This window comes from Typha angustifolia, chromosome 7, assembly GCF_048772165.1.
Source record: "Typha angustifolia cultivar Huaian chromosome 7, ASM4877216v1, whole genome shotgun sequence".
NCBI classification, from domain to species: Eukaryota; Viridiplantae; Streptophyta; class Magnoliopsida; order Poales; family Typhaceae; genus Typha; species Typha angustifolia.
In genome coordinates this window covers 12920445-12939137 of record NC_133245.1, presented here as the reverse complement: position 1 = coordinate 12939137, position 18693 = coordinate 12920445, and the positions used below count along the sequence as shown (strand labels likewise).

The 18693-nt window shown below is 39.6% G+C and overlaps 4 protein-coding genes across 4 annotated transcripts; 3 read left to right on the top strand and 1 right to left on the bottom strand.

Annotated features, from left to right (window-relative positions):
- The first annotated feature begins 570 nt into the window (after nt 1–570).
- LOC140762570 (NAC domain-containing protein 83-like) lies at nt 571–1056 on the top strand. Its single transcript, XM_073100445.1, has one exon. The coding sequence runs from the start codon at nt 571–573 to the stop codon at nt 1054–1056; it is 486 nt and encodes a 161-aa protein (XP_072956546.1).
- A 6911-nt stretch (nt 1057–7967) lies between these two features.
- On the top strand, nt 7968–9106 carry LOC140763478 (transcription factor MYB30-like). Its single transcript, XM_073101681.1, has 3 exons — nt 7968–8163; nt 8260–8389; nt 8502–9106. The coding sequence occupies exons 1-3, from the start codon at nt 8025–8027 to the stop codon at nt 8917–8919; spliced, it is 687 nt and encodes a 228-aa protein (XP_072957782.1). The 5' UTR covers nt 7968–8024; the 3' UTR covers nt 8920–9106.
- A 4659-nt stretch (nt 9107–13765) lies between these two features.
- On the top strand, nt 13766–14759 carry LOC140763561 (membrane protein PM19L-like). Its single transcript, XM_073101809.1, has 3 exons — nt 13766–13972; nt 14054–14231; nt 14322–14759. The coding sequence occupies exons 1-3, from the start codon at nt 13843–13845 to the stop codon at nt 14533–14535; spliced, it is 522 nt and encodes a 173-aa protein (XP_072957910.1). The 5' UTR covers nt 13766–13842; the 3' UTR covers nt 14536–14759.
- Nucleotides 14760–15390: 631 nt separating this feature from the next.
- LOC140763589 (subtilisin-like protease SBT1.2) lies at nt 15391–17968 on the bottom strand. The gene has a single exon (XM_073101848.1). It carries the CDS (start codon nt 17794–17796, stop codon nt 15466–15468), a length of 2331 nt encoding a protein of 776 aa, XP_072957949.1. The 5' UTR covers nt 17797–17968; the 3' UTR covers nt 15391–15465.
- Between the last annotated feature and the right edge of the window lie 725 nt (nt 17969–18693).

The following is an 18693-nucleotide window of genomic DNA, read 5'->3' as shown; positions in this document are numbered from 1 at the left end:
AATTTGTTTATCTGATCACAGTTAATCATTTAAACCAATGGTTGATTTAACTATTCGTATGTAGGTGTTTTATGCTTCTCAACAAGGTCGTGTTTGTCATTTTCTCTTTTTTTTCTTTTTTTTTTGTTTCTTAAAAATATATAAAAAAAAAGTATGCTTAATAGCAATGAGAAGCTTAATTAGTCTCATATAGTATGATCGATATAATGATTCATATACTTAGTTTCTTACCGTTAGTTATCTTATTATGGGTAACAATACTAATGGTGATCAGAATATATATATATATATATATATATATATATATTTTTTTTTTTTTAATTTGGATAGTGACTGATGCCAAAATTTGTTAATTTACAATGATAACAAGGATTTCAGATGATTTTGTTTACTACGAAAATCTCCCGTTATTTTTACCGTCCAGTTCAGAGATTTGTTTCAAAAACGTACCCAAACCGACTCTGAGACCGATCCACTCCGACTCCGAACCCGAAATGGAGAACAAATACTGCAATCAATTATTATTATTTTTCTTCTGATGATGATGATGATGAGAAGCTTAGGATGAAGATGGAGAGAATTCTACCCTCGGGTTTCCGCTTCACGCCGTCACCGGCGCAGCTCATCGGTCACTACCTGGCTCGTAAACTTTGCGACCTGCCGATCGCGTCGAACACCATTAACGACGCCGACGTCTACGCCTGCGTCCCGGCCGAGCTCGACTCTCGTTTCCCGTCGTTGGACCGGTTCCAAGATTGCCGGTACTTCTTCACGTGGCGCATGCCGCTTGCCGCCACCGGGGCCCGCGTGAGCCGGAAGGTGGGCAGCGGCGGGGTGTACAAGGGCACGCAGAGCGCCAAGGACGTGGTCGACGCCAACGGCCGGACGATTGGATACCGCCAGAGTTTCGCCTACTTCGATAAATCTGGGAAGAAGACCGAGTGGTTGATGGAAGAATACGGCATCCGACGTCAGGTAGTCGACGGCACGAAGGATCTCGTCATCTGCAAGATTTACTTGACGCCGACCGCCAGGAGAGCCTGTGATCGACGATGATTCCTTTCTGGCATGCAGCTTACTATCTCTAATACTCTCTAAAATTTATAATCTTAATTTAACGACTATAATAACCGGTTCTCGCACTTAGTACCGGTTCTAAAATTACATTACATAGAAAGAAGACATATTAGTTAAGAAGATTTAATTAGGTATGGCTAACTTCCGAATTATATATTTTTTCTTCGGTTAAGATTTTTCTCTCTTAGATATAATTATGCTATAATTATACTATTTAAATTTGATTATTTAGAGATAAACTTTAATTTAAATATAATTTTCTATATCTATCTATTATTAAATTAAATTTAAATTAACGTTAAACTAACTAGGGATATATGTAATAATAAAAAATAATCAATGGAAATTTAATTAACTTTCATCAAATTAATTCTAAAAAGATATTAATACCCTTGTTATGATATATATATATACATATTTTACTTGATAAATTATTAAGATAATATAATTATAAAAAAAATAGTGTGTAAGATAATATATTTAAAATGATAATAAAGTAATATCTTTTAAATTTATTGTATTTCTATTATACCTTTAGGGATCTTAACTATTAGATCTTCATCAAATCAGTCGATAAACAATTACCTCTACAGTTAAAAAAAAAATACTCTTCTCGTATATATTAGGGTTTATATATGCATGCATCGTAGTTTGAGCTTAGTTTTTGCGAACAGAGTTGGCGATGTAAAGAAGTATCAAACTTTGTTCTAATTTCTTGTTACAACTTAAATTGTTCGTCGTTCTAATTACTGTTTCAAGAACAAACTTTATTTGATTAAAAGAAAAAAGAAAAAAGAAAAAAAAAAAGAGAGAAAGAGAAGAAGAAGTGGAATGGCCAGTAACGGATCACAACGGCTTAGCCCATGAGTAATTACTATAAGCCCGGTCCGAGTCGGACATGCCGTGCATCACCGACCAAAATACGAGTTAATAAATAAGTAAATTTGCAATTAACATGCTACCCCTTTTTTTTTTTTGGAACTTATTTTCACTTATTTTACACCCTGTAGTTTTAATATTACAAACTACACCCTATATGTTAGAGTGTTTTTGACTATTTTACTTCTGTCTCTAATTTTCTTTACACGTCTAATTTGTTTTGAAAGTTAAATATGAGACCGGATCTGATAGGAAATCACTTAGATTTGTTGAGTGAGTTAGGGATTTATATAAAAAATTTAAATTCTAACAAAAATTTAAGTCCCAGAAATAAAATTATATATATGTAATAACCCAAGGTTTAAAAAAAAAATCAAGATTTCTGCACTGCATGGCACGAGCTGTCGTGCCATGCAGTGGCAACGGAGATGGGCGCCACGCGCCCCAAGCGCTGGCCCGGCCAACCTGGCCGAGCCAGCTAGCGCGGTGGGCCCCCGCCGCCGCCGCCGCAGCCTTCCTCCCCACCGCCTCTCTCTCCCTTTTCTTCCTCTCTCTCTTTTTCTCTTTCGAGCTCTCTTTGACCTTTCTCTACTTCTCTCTCTCTCAAACACTCTCTCTCTCTACTCACTGCCGCCGCCACCTCCCCTAGCTCCGGTGAGCCTCCCTTCCTCCCTCTCTCTCTCTCCCTCTCTCTCTCTCTCCACCTCTCTCTCTATTTCTCTTTTCCTCCTTGTCGGCTTCCTCTCGGAACCGCCGGAGGATTGAGCCGTCGGCGAGAGGCCGGCCGCTGAGTGGCCACCAGCGGCCGCACCCCTCCCCCATGGCCCAACCCTCTTCTTCCTTTTTCTTTCTTCTTCTTCTTCTTCTTCTTCTTCTTCTTCTTCTTCTCTTTCTTCTTCCTCTCCTCCTCCTCCTTCTTCCCTTCTCTCCTCTGGCTGCACCCTACAAGTGGTGCTGGGCTCGGCCCAACGCCCTTGCAGCGCCAGGCGCTGGGCTCGGCCCAGCGCCCTTGCAGCGCCAGCGCCTTGCTGTGCATGGTGCTGGACTGAGCCCAGCACTATATAAATATATATATATATATATATATATATATATATATATGCACAATTAGTTTAGCTTAGTTAATTTAATGTATTTAAGTTGTACAAATTAAATACAATCATATCATAGTTAGTATATCATTCTAATTATATCATGTTTAGTAAAATACCTGCAATATAAATTATTATTTTAATCCTAAGTAGGTAATAGTAATTATTAGGGTTATATACGTATATTCTTACGTAATTATTTGCAGTAACTTAATTCTTATTTTCTTAATTATCAAAGAGAATAATAGACATATAAAATATATTTTAAATACACTATTAAATAATATAATTATGGTTAATAAATAATGAACCAAATATAGAAATGAAGAGTACATACTTACAACAAGATACTGTCTTTTTGTCGGGTTAATTTTAATTAATAAAAAGACTGACATATTTGTTACAAATAATTTCAGATCCCGACCCCCCTGTTCAAGACCCTGTGGAGTTAGCTATCGAGGCTTGATCGTTATCGTAACAGCGTGAACGAGTGGTGGTTTGGTATTTGCCGTGGGGTGAGTAGTCTTATCCCCTAGATCCCTTTCTCAAATTAGGTTATATTATATATTATGTACATGCATGTTTTGGTCTCCAGCATGATTATATGACTTTATCTAGAGATAATTACCGTCGAGCATATTTTTATCATGCATGTAATTAGGCTGATCTTTGATATGAGTATGATAATGATAAATAAGGATGGTTGGAGATGATTATATTGTTATGGTTTTATGTCGAGATGATTTCTAGTATGAGTGTGCATGTGATAGACTAGCGGGAGTATGCATGTGTTAGATACATGGTTGGAGACTACATTGCATCATTTTTCTCTTGATTCCTGTTCCACCTAAATTCCTATTATGCATTGACTTGTTATCGTACTGGATATATGCATATGATTTGTCTTTTAAAAAGGAAAGCATGAAATGTGATTGATAGAATAGTTGATAGAAAGCGTGAGGATACCCGAGTGGGCGCGAGGGTTAGGACGCGCTTGGTGGATGATTGATCACTCGACATGGTCGCGATCCTGTTGGCCTTACGTCCGAGGTCGTTAGTCTGTGTGCACAGCAGACATTCGGACACATGCCGTTCGCCAGGGCATATGTGGCGAGTTATCCTCACGAGATTTCTATCAGCTAGAAGGGTGCCCAGTCTGGATGGATGTTGATACCCTAGCGGATGGCAGGGTATGGTTATATTTGAGATATTCCTTGCGGATGGCAGAGTATGCTCTGAGCCTTCGGGCATGATGTTGAGACCGGGTACCGGGTGTTGACTGTGCACAGTGGTCTAGTATGATGGTATTATACCGAGATGTCGGTGATGATCGTGATGTTAAGAAATGCATATGATGTCATTATTAGCTGACATACATGATTATTGAGTGGTCAATATACATCATATATGATTGTATCTGATATCATAGCATTGTCATAGTCGGTATGCATCATGTGTCATATTTGATAGAGAGTTATGATGATCATATGACGTGGTGATCTATTTATTCATTGTCGAGGATTATGTATTTTTATCAATTATGACATGACATGTTATCTATATTTCATTTATGTAGTATTGAGGACACATTCATTTACTCATTCATAACATGATACTCTTTCTGATTCATATTATCCAGTACTTGATTTACTCTCTGTTTGGTTTCACTGATTCGAGGTAAGGTCTATTCATTGAGCCTTTTGCTCATGACTCTCTTGTTTTCTCCCTTCCAAAAACCCAGGTGAACGAGAGGAGCAGGATACTCCCTTAGAGGTTTTGCCGATGAGTGAGGAGTAGAGGGTGGATAGTGTTTTCTGCTAGATGAGTTATCTTATCCAATGTACTAGTGGACATCCTCCAAAGTGTATCTGTATCCTTGTCTTATATTTTAGCAGGTGACATTGTACTTGTATAATTCTGTATAATCTACTGTTGTGGATATATAGTTGTGAAAAGCTCTTGATGATGTGTTGTGGCCTGTGTAGGGCCCATGTAGAGTTACTTGTATGCTGTTGACAGTTAGACTTGAGTTATTCTTAATTTAGAGGTTGTGGATAAAATTATGATGTTGCTACAGGTTTATTTTGATTGTTGGTATCTAACAAAATGGTCAGGTGCTATGCACGTGCCGTGTGGGCTCGTGTCATGCACGTGTTTAGAGTTGGGTGTCACAATATAAGTAGTTTTTCAATAACTTTTCAAATATAAGTTACTAACTAGGTTAGCAATTTAGAAGTTTTATATAAGTCGTTAATTTGATCAACGACTTGCATTATGAAACATTTGACTTGGTGAAACATTTGACTTGGTGCTTTTCTGTAGTTTATGGTCGGAGAGAAATGGTAGAATTTTCTGTAGTTGCTTTCGAAATTATGAAGTCTTTACCCATAAGGTGATCACCTTATTCCATTGCTGGGCAGGGATCTAAGGAGAGGAAGCTGCGAAGAAAGCTCGGCATATCATACAAAGGGCTACCGAAATCGTAGACTTGGATGAAGAGTGTTAGAAAGCTGTTGCTATTTTTTGCTGTGAAATTTTGTTAGCTAATTACTTGTTCTTGTGATGTAGTACTCTATAAATTTGAGATGTTATGCTCTTAGTAGTACTGCTGTGGAGTGTAAACATGATTGGTTTTTTATGGTTGGTTTTTCTGAGAACCCTGTGTGGTTTATCTGCTGACTTTGTTACATCTGAACTTTGTAGAGGTAATCTATCTGTCTTGCATGTTACTTTGTTTAAGTTTCTAATGAAACAGGGGTTGCGGCCTGATTTATTAAAACAAAAAAAGTAACAACAAATAGTAAATTTGTATTGAGAACTGATATTTTTTAAACCAAATAATGAAAATATTCTTAATTAGATGTACTAACCTAGAGGGTAAAATATTAATTTTTATTATTATCAAATTAATTCTTAAAAGTTGTATAAAATAATAGGAGAGAGGATAATAAATTAATATAGCATAAGAAGAAAGCAAATTTATATCACAATTAAAAAAGAAGAAGTTGTTTTTAATCCACAAGTCATTTGCGTGTGTCATCATGCTTCACTGCAACCTCACTAACTCCAATCATTTTTGAAACCCACGTCATTGCATCAAAAGCTATATATAGGTGCATGCTTCATTTCCTTATAATATATTCATCCTTTCCTATTAGTGAACACTTTATTCACCCAAAGGAACACCAGGTGTCGAGATTGCAATGCGTCAAGGTCGTCGCATCACGCATAGGAAGATACCAACAGGAATAAACTATTCCATACTTATCCAAATTTGGCAGCATAAAGGCCCTCAACCAGGCGAATAAACAAAAGGATAGTAGGGAACATTAGACCGAAAGCGTGAATAGTAGAGCCTTTCAGTTTCAGATGAGCCATCTGGTGGGATGTCAAAAGGCCATGAGAGCTATCTTTATTAGCAGTAACCTCTCCAGTTTAATTGGTGATTAGGTGATCAGTACTCTAAATAGCTTACACCTCTATTTTAAAAAAACAGAGAGAGAGACTTAGATCTAAGTACGTGGACGTAGGATAAGTAGCCCGTACTGGTTCCTAACCTAGTGAAGATCTCATTAGTCATGGCTACGTCACTGACATGGGGGCATGCATGCCACTGACATGATCTTTTCGTTGTGTGATGTGTTTCCTAAGTTGCCCATATCAAAGTATTTTACGGGTATATGCTCAAGTGTTACAGTATGGAAGTATGTGATTTTAAACTGTTTTAGATAAGTTTCAACTCATGACATCCAGAAAAACTAGCTCAGCATGGTGCTATGGTACTGAAATGGGGGCATGCATGCCACAACTATGATCTTTTGGTTGTTTGATGTGTTTCTAAAGTTGCCCATATCAAAGTAATTGGTATACATGCAACTTATTATATATATATATAAGTGTATCTCTATGCTCAAGTGTTACTATATGAAAGTATATGATTTTTACCTGTTAAGAGTATAATAGAATAAAATCACACTTCAGTTAACACACACTCTCACTACCTATGGAAAAACTAGTTCTGATTATTTAATAAACAAATAATATATACTATATCTTTAGCTACTCATTCAAATCATATCCAATTTCTGAATCTATCAGAATTTTCAAGGCTAAAATTGAGGGAGAGTGTTATGATGATGTAGAGAGGGTATAATGACTTTAGATTTGGTGCTTTGGGAACTGCAAGTTTAACTCATCAACTTTGGCTATTAAGGGGCACCTTAGTGCTTTTGTTGTGGATCATGACCATTAGCCATAGAGCTAATTATGTCTTTAAAATGGGAATCTCTAACCTAACATCATGGTGTGTGAAAGTGATCCAATAAAATGGTTAGACTTGACCTCAAAGTTGAGTCGATCAAAATATCTCGAGTTAGGTCATTAGTTGTTCTTCTCACCAAGTCACCAGTTCGATCATCAAAGCTGGCTCATGCATACCTTTTTGTGGATGGGGATAGCTAACGTCATGCTTGAGATTAATTAATCAAGAGTTAATTACACTGGGATCCCTTAAATTATTGTCATTTTTTTAGTTTTTCACATATACCCTTCTTAATTATCTCAACTTTTCTCTTTCTTTTCTTTAAAACAATAATAAAAGGGTCTTCAGAGAGCCTAATGGTATTTTTGTGAAGATTTTTGGCTACCAAACGTCCTTTAATGGATACTCGTCTAGTTATTATTCATCATTAAGTGTATAAGGTTTGTAATATAGTACATAGCTCAGAAGGCTATTAGGAGAATCCAGAGGAGTGATATGGCACTTTTGTAATTTCCTCCCTATAAGAAATTAGTGGGAGTGAGATGCTCTTGAAAGAGACATGGCATTTTTTGATCTCGAAGTCCCAACTAGGGTGTATATAAACATATAAAATGCAACAAGTGCTGCAATCCATTGTCTCAGTATCAGGGGGACAACTTATAGAGTGCTATAGACTACTATTATTCCATAATTTGTAGGGCATTTTATAGAGGAATATGGATGCCCAGTATAGCTGTGAACCTCAAGAGGATGGGTGGAGGAAAGGTCCATGGAGTGCCCAAGAAGACAAGGTCCTCATTGAGCATGTCAACCAACATGGTGAAGGGAGGTGGAACTCTATATCAAGGATTACAGGTAATATACAAATACAAGATTAATTCTCATTGTTTGTAAATTGTAATGCATGGATTTCTTGAAACTAGTTTGAGTTCTTTGGTTTGAGTTGTATAGGGCTGATGAGGAGTGGAAAGAGTTGTAGGCTTAGGTGGGTGAACTACTTGAGGCCTGACCTCAAGAGGGGGCACATAACTCCTCAGGAGGAGAGCATCATACTGGAGCTACATGCCATGTGGGGTAACAGGTGAGACATAACTTAAAATCTATTTCTTTAGCTTATTAAAATATCTCTAGTTAAGTTTTTAGAGTAGTCAGTGAATTGACAGACACGAAATTAAAGATTTGCTCACATCTAGGTGGTCCGCGATAGCTCGAAGCCTACCGGGCCGGACCGACAACGAGGTGAAGAACTACTGGAGGACCCATTTCAGGATGAAGAAGACGAAGCCCTCCAAGAAAGTTGATAAGGCAAGGCCTTGGTTCCTAATGCAGCAACAAGAGAAGCAGAAGCAGAAGCAGAAGCAAAAGGAGGAGGAAGAGCAGCAGCGAGATGAGATGAAAATGGTCATGGCTCAATTAGAGGAAGCAACACTTGCACAAGAAATGCAGGATATAGCCACGTATGCCTTCTCCTGTTTGCCCCAAGGTGAGAGAACTAGTAGTGGCTCGACGTGCGATGGCTCCGGCGATCAGGACGCGACGTGGGGAAGCCTTTGGATGCTCGACGACGAACGTAATTTTCTACTGGACGATCAAGGCCATACTTCCCACTAACTAGAGAGTATTTAGTGCCCATCGTATATGTAAGTCCTAATAGTATGTTACGTTGGTCGATGTGTAAGGGTATATATGTATATATATATATCCACTCCACTTTAAGTAACATATAGTGTCATGTACTTCGAAGAACCTTTTTGTGATCTCCTTAGAGATGAAATGGACTGGGGTTACAATAAGGAGCTTATTTCACTAAGATCCTATTAAGAAAATGCTTCCATCTCTATATCATGTTGTTCCCACTCCTAAGCAATTAATTAATTAATCATGTAGGCCGGAAAGTTTATTAATCACTTCCTACAGTTTCTTTTAATTAGTGGTGCAATATATATATAAACAAAGGCAGTCTTTGTCATGCTAAAGAATAGGAAGGAAATATCCTACGCCATTTGCCATTAATTATGCCGGCCTACAGAATCTCCCGATTTGCCTTTCGGCTGGAATTGGATTCAACGATTTCGTCAATTCCTGTATCACTTAGGATTAGAATTTTTCCTATTCGATTTGAATCTTCTTAGCAATTCATCTACTAATCTCATTAATCTGGAGTCAAAAAGTCTCATTTAAGATGAAAAAAATGTTTTAAAATACCACTTTTCCTATTAAAAAAATAACGTATTTTACGTTTATTTATAAAAAAAAATTATATAATTTGTCTTTATTACCGTTCACATAGATGTTTATCACCCGTATTTTCTTTTCAATTCCCCACACCCAAGTTTAACTTTATTACAATCAACAGTATAAAGAATATCTCATTATTTTTAAAAATAAAAAATCCCTAAAATACCCCATGTTTGACTTTAAAATTTGGTTCCCTTTATTTAATCTTTACTTTATAAAATTTAACCGAGAGTACTAAGGTTAATTGTTATGATCTATAATTAACTAAGTCATTTATATATGGTAATAATCCGTTACAGAAAATTAACGATATAATATTTTGAAGGCAGTAAAGAATAATAGAGGAGTATAGAATGTGATAAGAGACAAAATATTTGTATATGTTTTATATTGTTGAGTATAATTCTAAAGAGTTTTTGATCAAACTAATTAGTGTTATCTCAAATTATTTTTATCAAAATGATCTACCCTGTAAGACTAATACTAAAATGAGTCTTTTTTATTATAGCGGTAAGTGAAAAACAAAACGCTAATAAGTTCAATATTTATATTTGTATGTTAATAAAATTAAATGTTATCAATAATTTATATATATATATATATATATATATAATATTGAACTTATCGGCGGTATATATATACATTTAAGATAAATACTGATAGATTCAACTGTCTTAATTTTTTATTTTTGTTGTCACATATGAAACATGGATCAAATCAACGCCTTATATATAAGAAGAAGGTACTAAATTTATTAACATTTTCTTTTTCTCAGATAAAATGTTAATAAATTTGAAGTAGCAATTCACGATATGGGCTGTTTTTCTAGCCCTTCTCACAGCCCACTGGAAACCTAAGAGCCAAAAATTGGTGCTTTTAAAGTTACAAATGATGATCAAGCTAACCTGCCAATTGGGTTTAAATCCAATTCAGAACCTAAAAGAGAAAAAAAGAACCATACTGAAAGCCATTGCCAATTTACATAAGAACATTAATTTGAATTCGTTGGTTTCATTTTTCTTTTTTCTTCTTTTTTGGGTATTTTGTCTCTACTTTTTCTTAGGATTTAATCTTCTTAATTTCTTGCTCCCATTGGTAATAGTTGTTCGATATTTGTGAGAATTTTCAGGTGCAAATATTATAAAGATGTATTTTTTTTTAGATTTTCAAGTAATACCTATATTGTTTGCATTTAAGTTTAAGGATCCGATTGAACTGGTTCAATAATTAAATATTTTTTTATCTTTTTTATATCTAATTAAATTTATTTTTTTTAAAATTAAAATTAAGCAATAAAACTAACTAGTCGAGTTCATGGCTTAGCTTCAAACCAAACAAAGCTACGTTCTAGTGATTTTATGAAAAGTTTGAGATGTTTGTAATTGACTCCTTTTATTGCTACTTTGACTTACCCTAGATTATAATTTATTTAACAAGAAAGGTGATGATATTACAAAATATACCTATGATACATTTTTCTTGTCAACCGTCTACCAACAAAATTTACTAGAACACCCTCGAGGAAAACATTTTTGAAGAGAGTTTGGATTTTGTAAGGGAGAAAGATAAGGAAGTAGGGAAGATTATTGTAAGTATATTAAAAGATCAACTTAGTATCTCTAATGGAATATTCATGTTTAGATAGAGATTTGATAGTATGATGGTAATGAAAAGCTAAATCTGTAATCCAAATACTAACCCCAAGGATTCCCAAGAAACAATAAAGTGATTAAGATAGGAAAACCACCCTGAGAGCTCTCTCTCCATGTTATCCACTGCCAGAGGCCATTGGAACTCGAGAGCTGGAGTCTTGGGAAGATACATTGGACTCTCTCTGCATTGAGTAGCTTGAACAAGCTAGGCGAATGAGAGGCACACATCTCTTCCTTCACAAGCGCGATATATTAATATCCTTTCAACCTGGTCGGATGGATCTCATCATCAGAGGGTCAACTCGTTCTCGGTCGTCATGTAGTTGGCAAGAAGGTTGGTGTTCTTCATCCTGTATGCTTGCTCGGCAGCTATATACGAATTAAGCTCAGCAAAACTAAAGACCATAAAGCTCTAAGAGCATGCCAGAAGATTTGAGTTCCTCCCGTAGAAAGCGATGATAACTATATTTGATACACGAGTGTAGTCACGCTTTATTCTCTCGGAAGAGGTCTTCAAGAAAAACTACTCCATTGAGGGAATTTCTCCAAGACAACAACATTGGAGTGCCAGAGCCGGAACCGCGTGGCGACGACGATGATGAAGATGAGGGCTGAGATCACCGCCGCACCGGATGATTTTCCATCGATGGAGACCTTCAAGACCCCGGAATCGAGATGCTCATCTTGCAGTGGAGCTGGTGAGAGATTTGCTTGATCTTCTTCTTGATCTCAGTTGGTTTGATGCATGCGCGAGCCGCGAGTGTCCTTTTACAATGATTTCGAGCTTAAATTAGATGACTATATATATATATATATTTATTATCTATCTGAAAGATAATAAAATCTAAGTGTCTTTGTATTAAGAGAAAGAGTTAGTATTTTGTTCTATCTATATCTAATCTTTATACTTTCAACGATAAAAATAATTTGTTAGAAAATAAGACCCAACATTATAGATTTTTTTATGATTCTAGCTAAGGTAATAAGATAAAATATTAACTTTCTACAAAATAAGATAATAGGGGTAACTAACTTTGGAATTTTAAAAATATTAATCTACATAATATTCTTATTTTATTAAGTTAATATGAGATTAAATTAACTCAGGAGCATTTCTAAATATTTACCTTAAAAAAATACTTAGATCGACGCATTCACTATGCCGAAAAAGTAAGGGGCCCAAACGTACGGATGATAGAGATCAAATAGTTTGATTGGGAAATTCACTAAGCCCAAAAGTAAGCATGATCAAGATCAAATATTTGATTGCGAAGTCCACTAATCCCAAAGGTAAAAGATGATAGAGATCAAAGACATGATTGAAGTTCACTATGCTCAAAAGTAAGGAATCATGCATTTAAAAATATGCTTCACATAATCTTCTCAAAAAGACGAACAGAAAATAGATGTTCTTGTGTGGCACAAGACATATTTGGTATTGCTGGTCCGAACTTTATTCAATTGATAATCTTTGATAAATATATTATACAGTGAGTGGCATTTGCCGTTATTTGTCAGTCAAACAAATGCCACTAATACTAATTTTCATCTGTATTTTTGTTGACTATCAGTGTAAGTACCGTCTAAGTGATATTGTTATAGTCCGTCAAAATAAATTTAAATTCGAATACATATACGGATATATCTAATATTATTATATCTATATTCGAATAACGGATACCTGTTTAACCGTTTAGATAAATACCCAATCCTCTCCCTCTCTTTGAATTGATAGCTACTTCTACTCTAAACTCTCTAAAATCTTTTCTCGCCGTCACTAAGGTCTACCCTATTCAAATAATTATTTGATAATACTGTAGCTTAGGAGAAAATATAGAACAAACTGTGCATACAGATACAAACTCATGTCTTTGGGTATCTAATTATTTTTTCTGTGCAATACTCGAATTTGCATGCTTACATAAGTATATCATATCACTATGGACCTTTCTAATTCTACTAAATAGACTCCATAGTGTTTTATATTTTTTTAGCACTACTTTAATCATGTTTATAAGTTTAAACTGAAGAAACTATCATCTTTGCATCTACCCAAACTAATATTCCATATATTTTAAAATATTATAACTATAGTGAAAAGAGAAAATCTTGATATTTCTATTTATGCTATAAATTTGAGTAATTTAGTATATAAATTAAAATAAAAATAAAAGGAAATTAAATGTTGGCGGATAAACTCAAACCGACCGTTGTGGTTTTATTCCCATAACCTCCGGTAAGGCTGTAAACCAACCTCCTATATTGCTAAGTTTGAAACCGAACACAAGCTGCCAATCTCCTAGATAAGCACGAAACCACGAGATGCAACTCGGGTAAGCTCACTGGAGAGGTGATGACACCCTGGGGCGGACCGAGCGGTGCATTGGAAACGTCAAGACCAAGGTAGACACGTGCCCAACCACCTGTAAGCAAAGCACAGCAGCCGAGAACTTGAACGTTTCTACTCGCAAGCGCTCTGCCTCACACGTGTCATGCTCCTTCTGAAACCCTCCACGCTATTTATGCTTGATCCCCTCTTGGTCTCATCCACTTTGATATTATCCCATTCCACATCCAGCATTTAGAGTTTAAGTTCATAGCGAAAGAAAGCTTTAGGAGAGAGAGAGAGAGAGAGATAGAAAAAATGGCTAGGACCGTGGGGAGGAACGTAGCAGCTCCGCTGCTGTTCTTGAACCTTATAATGTACATCATAGTGGTGGGGTTTGCGAGTTGGAACCTGAACCACTTCATCAATGGCCAGACTAACTATCCCGGTAGGTAATCAAATCATTCGTTTACTTTGCTCTCTGTGAGTGCTTTCTTTTTTTTAACAAGTTTCGTTTGGTTTGAACCAGGGGTGGCGGGCAATGGCGCGACCTTCTACTTCCTCGTGTTCGCCATCCTCGCCGGCGTCATCGGAGTCGCGTCGAAGCTGGCCGGGGCCAACCATATCCGTGCCTGGAGGAACGACAGCCTCGCTGCCGCCGCGTCGTCGGCCATCGTCGCATGGGCCGTCACTGCCTTGGCGTTTGGGTATGCAATTTTTTTACGACAACCAAGTGTTAGTGCATCATATTGTCATTTTTTGTTTATATATAGTTCTTTCGATGATCTTTTTGGTAGGTTGGCTATTAAGGAGATCCACGTTGGAGGGCATAGAGGATGGAGATTGAGAGTTTTGGAGGCGTTTATAATAATACTAGGCGTGACCCAGTTCATCTACGTATTGATGCTCCACGCCGGGATGTTCAGCAGCAAGTATGGGCCGGGCTACAGAGATCCGGACTATGGAATGGGTGGTGGGCCGGGGATGGAGCCCAAGGGGACAAGAGTCTAGGGTTCTTTTTTTTTGGCAATTTGGGAAATAAAACGAGTGGTGGTTGTTGTTGTTGTTGTTGTTGTTGAGATCCTTTTTGGGGGAGGGGGCTAATTGTGTATGTTTTTTAATATGCTTGTTGTTCCTGCTTGCTCAGCATTTGGAACGGGCTTGTTGTATGTATTAGTGTTTGCTCCTTTTAGGAGTGTACTAAAATTTAACTTCTAAAATGTTGTCTCTGTTCATATGATTTGTTTTAACGCATTCGGAATTAAGAGATGTAGTAGTAATTAGCAGAAACAGAACCTTAGAACACAAGGACATCAAGTAAACATCAAACACTTTATGAAGAGGAGACAGAGCCAAAAGAGGGTAGGGACTAGAGAGGACCAACCTCTTAAACGGAGATGTACATAAAGGCAACTTGTGAACACCCCCAATGGTAGATGGCATCAGAGAGGACCCCAAAGACGGGTTTAACCTCCCATGGGTAGGTCTCTAGTGTTCTTGCACCGACTGCAGAGAAAGACAGGCCAGAGTCCAAGCCTATGGACACACCCAGTATTGTATTGTTGGAATGAAGAATTCTTCTACTTCTTGTTCTTGGGTCTTAGGATGGAGTTGAAGATGGGTCGTGAGAAGAAGGGGATCTCTGGTTTTAAGGTGGGATTTGAAAGGCAAATTTTGGGTTTAAAGATCTTTTGGGCTTTGGTAGTCTGCACAGGAATCCTTTCAAAATCATTTTGTCACATCTGAGCAATTTCTAGCCAAACCAATGACTATATCTCCTTACATTAAATAAAAGTAGATACAAAGGACAATTCTCTTCTTCATCAAAATAATAAAGAAGCTTTGCCCTACTACAATTTCTCCGTCCAGACCTCTCCACGAAACAAATTGTTTTCCGGGAGTATAATTAATTAGAAGTTACCTTCACCTCATCCTGTCCTACTACCCCTGCCAAGTCACTGATATTGGACTTCTCACCTTGTACTTGGGTTGGCCACTATGCCTCCATATCAAGTGCCCCTCTCCAACGCTGTATGCTGCCCTTCTCTTTGTGGACTCCAACCACACTTGAAAGCTCTTCCTCTCATTTAGTCCCACAAATGTTAACACCTCTGGTACCACTCTCAACTTGACTCCTCTCGGTGCAGCCACTTGCACTTGGTATGTAGAATTAGGAATGCCAACATTGGTTAGCCTTCTCTGAATCATAACTGATGTGCTTGTTCTCTTAAAAGCCACTGCAATTGATGGATAGTTGAGACTGAAGTTCTTGTTCTGCTGCAGGACTTGGCTGCAGGTGATGTTCCTGTGTGTGATTGTAAAGATCTGCGTCTGGGTGTATTCAAGAGTGCAGAGGTGGGTAATGTAGTCCTGGGGCTCAATGTCGTAGACTAACCCGGGATCGACGGCTCTCGTCGGATTGACATGCCCGGCGCCGACGGCGTACAGCCCGGCACGAGCTTCTCCGTCCATTATCGGCTTACCGAAGTGGTCTACGACGTCTGCGGTGGTCATGATCGCCGACCTAATCGCCGCGGGGCTCCACGACGGGCGTGCCGACCGGACTAATGCGGCGATCCCGCTGACATGCGGGCACGCCATGGACGTCCCTGACAAGACGGTGAAGTTAGTCCTCCGTCGATCCTCAGGGAGTCCGGTCGGGCCGAGATTGCCCGGCCACGCCGCGATGATGTTGACCCCCGGGGCGATGACGTCCGGCTTGAGGACCGACGGGTTTGTCGCGCTCGGCCCGCGAGCCGAGAACAACGCCACTGCCGGTCCCCGCGACCGCCGGACCGACATCCCTCCGTAGACCAATTGGGCTATGGGTCTTCCAGTGGAGTTCATGTAGCGTTTCAATTTGAGGGATTCTTGGTAGCCGATTAGAGTGGCTGGAAGGACATGGACGTCAACCGAGTCCTCTTGTTGGTTGATCTCGGAATTGGCGAGAACCATGGCGGCGCCGCCGGATTCTTTAACGACCTCTCCCTTCTCGGCTCTGCCGTTAATTCCACGATCGCAAACTACCATCTTGCCTTCTACTCTTGCTCTTGGGAGAGACCCTTTCACGCAATACTCGGAGTCTCTCTTCCCGCCATATTCATATATCAGCTCCAGCTCCTTCCCGCTATTTTTCAAAAATCGGTTACCTGGGTACATGGACTCCCCGTAGAGCATCTGACCGTTACCGAGCCGGACGAAGGCCGGGAACCGCCGGTCCAACATCCCGGCCCCGACCGTCGTGATCCAAGGCGCCTCGTTGGCGACGGAGCTCGGCATCGGGCCGTTGTTCCCAGCGGCGCATATCACAGCGACCCCGCGCTCCATCGCCCGGAAGCTCCCGATTGCAATGCTGTCGTCGAAGAGCGGGATCGGAAAGCCCCCGAGGGACAGCGAAAGCACGTCAACGCCGTCGCGAACGGCGTCGTCCATGCCAGCCAGGATGTCGGAGCTGTAGCACCCATTGTACCAGCAGACCTTGTAGACGGCGATGTGGGCCCCGGGTGCCATCCCCTGAGCCTCGCCGCCGCCGATCCCGAGGACGCTCGCTCCGAGGACCGCGGCACCGGCGGCGGTAGAAGCCGTGTGCGTCCCATGCCCATGAGCGTCTCGTGGGGACACGTACTCCGACACCGAGGACTCTTCGGGGTTCGCCGGGTAATTCGTCCGATGGCCCTTCAAGTAGTACCTCGCGCCGATTAGTTTCCGATTGCAATTGGCGGGACCGAAGCCCTCCCCTGCTTGGCAGACGCCGCGCCACCGTGAGGGCACCGGTGGCATCCGGCGGTCAGAAAAGCTCGGGCTTTCAGGCCAGACGCCGGTGTCGAGCACCCCAATTATGCTTCCGCTGCCGAAGCCGGACATTTCCCACGCGCCGCCGGGGCTAAAATTTAGCCCCAAAAACTTGTAAGAGTAGGTCGTGTGCAGATCGATCCTGCGGTCGCCGCGCACCGACACGACGCCAGGCAACGCCCGCAAGGCCTTGGCCTCGTCGCCGGTGAGGCGCGCCGCGAAGCCTTCGAGCGCCGTGTGGTAGGAGTAAAGAAGCCTAGAAGATGGATCTCCCTCTTCGTCCAAAACCGTGGCTTTTTCAAGAAAGGAGCGATGCCAATGCAGCTTCGTTTGAAACTCCGCACTGCCCAATTCATCCTGGTAGAGTTGGACAATGTAAGTCTGCAGTTCTGGGACATGTGAAGTTGCTACAACCAAGGAGTAGGAGAAGGAGAAGGAGAAGAAGAGCAAGAGGCATGGCAAGCTTGGATTGGATTCCATGATGGATTTGTTAGTATTGGTGTTCCAATGCAATGGTTGGGTATTTGAAGGAGATCGATCAGCTGGAATCTCGGAAGCATTGCTTGAGAGGAGATAAACCTCGTGAGGCGATGAAGGGCTCTCCTGATCTCACGAGGAAGGGTGAGTAGAAGAGCCTGCGGGAAGACTGGGAGTGGAGCTGAGATGCCTCACGAGATGTTTTGCTAGCAGTTATTGCTGGGTTTTTTTTTTTTAAATTATTATTATTAATTTGTTTTCCTTATCTGCAGTATTTGATTCAAAAGTTAAAATCATCAGAAACCTCTGCTCTTTTGCCCCTCAGTGGCCCAGTGGGATACTAAAAGGATGGAGAAAATAGAATTGAATGCTGAGGAGGGCTCAATCTTAAATGCTACTCTCTTCTTAATTCAATGCATTTTATATTTTTTTTGGCAAACAAGGACTCCCAACAGCTCCTGGCAGATGTTGGGGTACCCTTGCATTAAATTTGTGGAATGCGCAGCCCACACTGATGAGGATTTCTCTTTGCTAAGGGATGTTTAGGGGTCCACAGGTTGGAGCCAAATATGATTCGTTGAGGTTAAGTGCGGGTGAATCTCGACGACGTAATTTTATAATAAATTTAGTCTTTAATTGATTGTAAGGTCGTCCGGTGCTAGTCTTCTCCCCACCGTAACACAAGAAGGCAACAAGAGATAAACTCAAGTGTTTATAAGGGTCAACTTTTTATACAGAACAAGGTGAAATGCCATTTGTCTAGAATTTGGCATCCTATCCCTTTAGTTCTAAACTGACTAGAGATGGAATAAGCTATTTTCTTTACTAACTTACACTCAAGGTCAATTTTGATTGACTCATCTCAGCAATAAGAACACTTCGTAAGGTTAGAAAAGTATG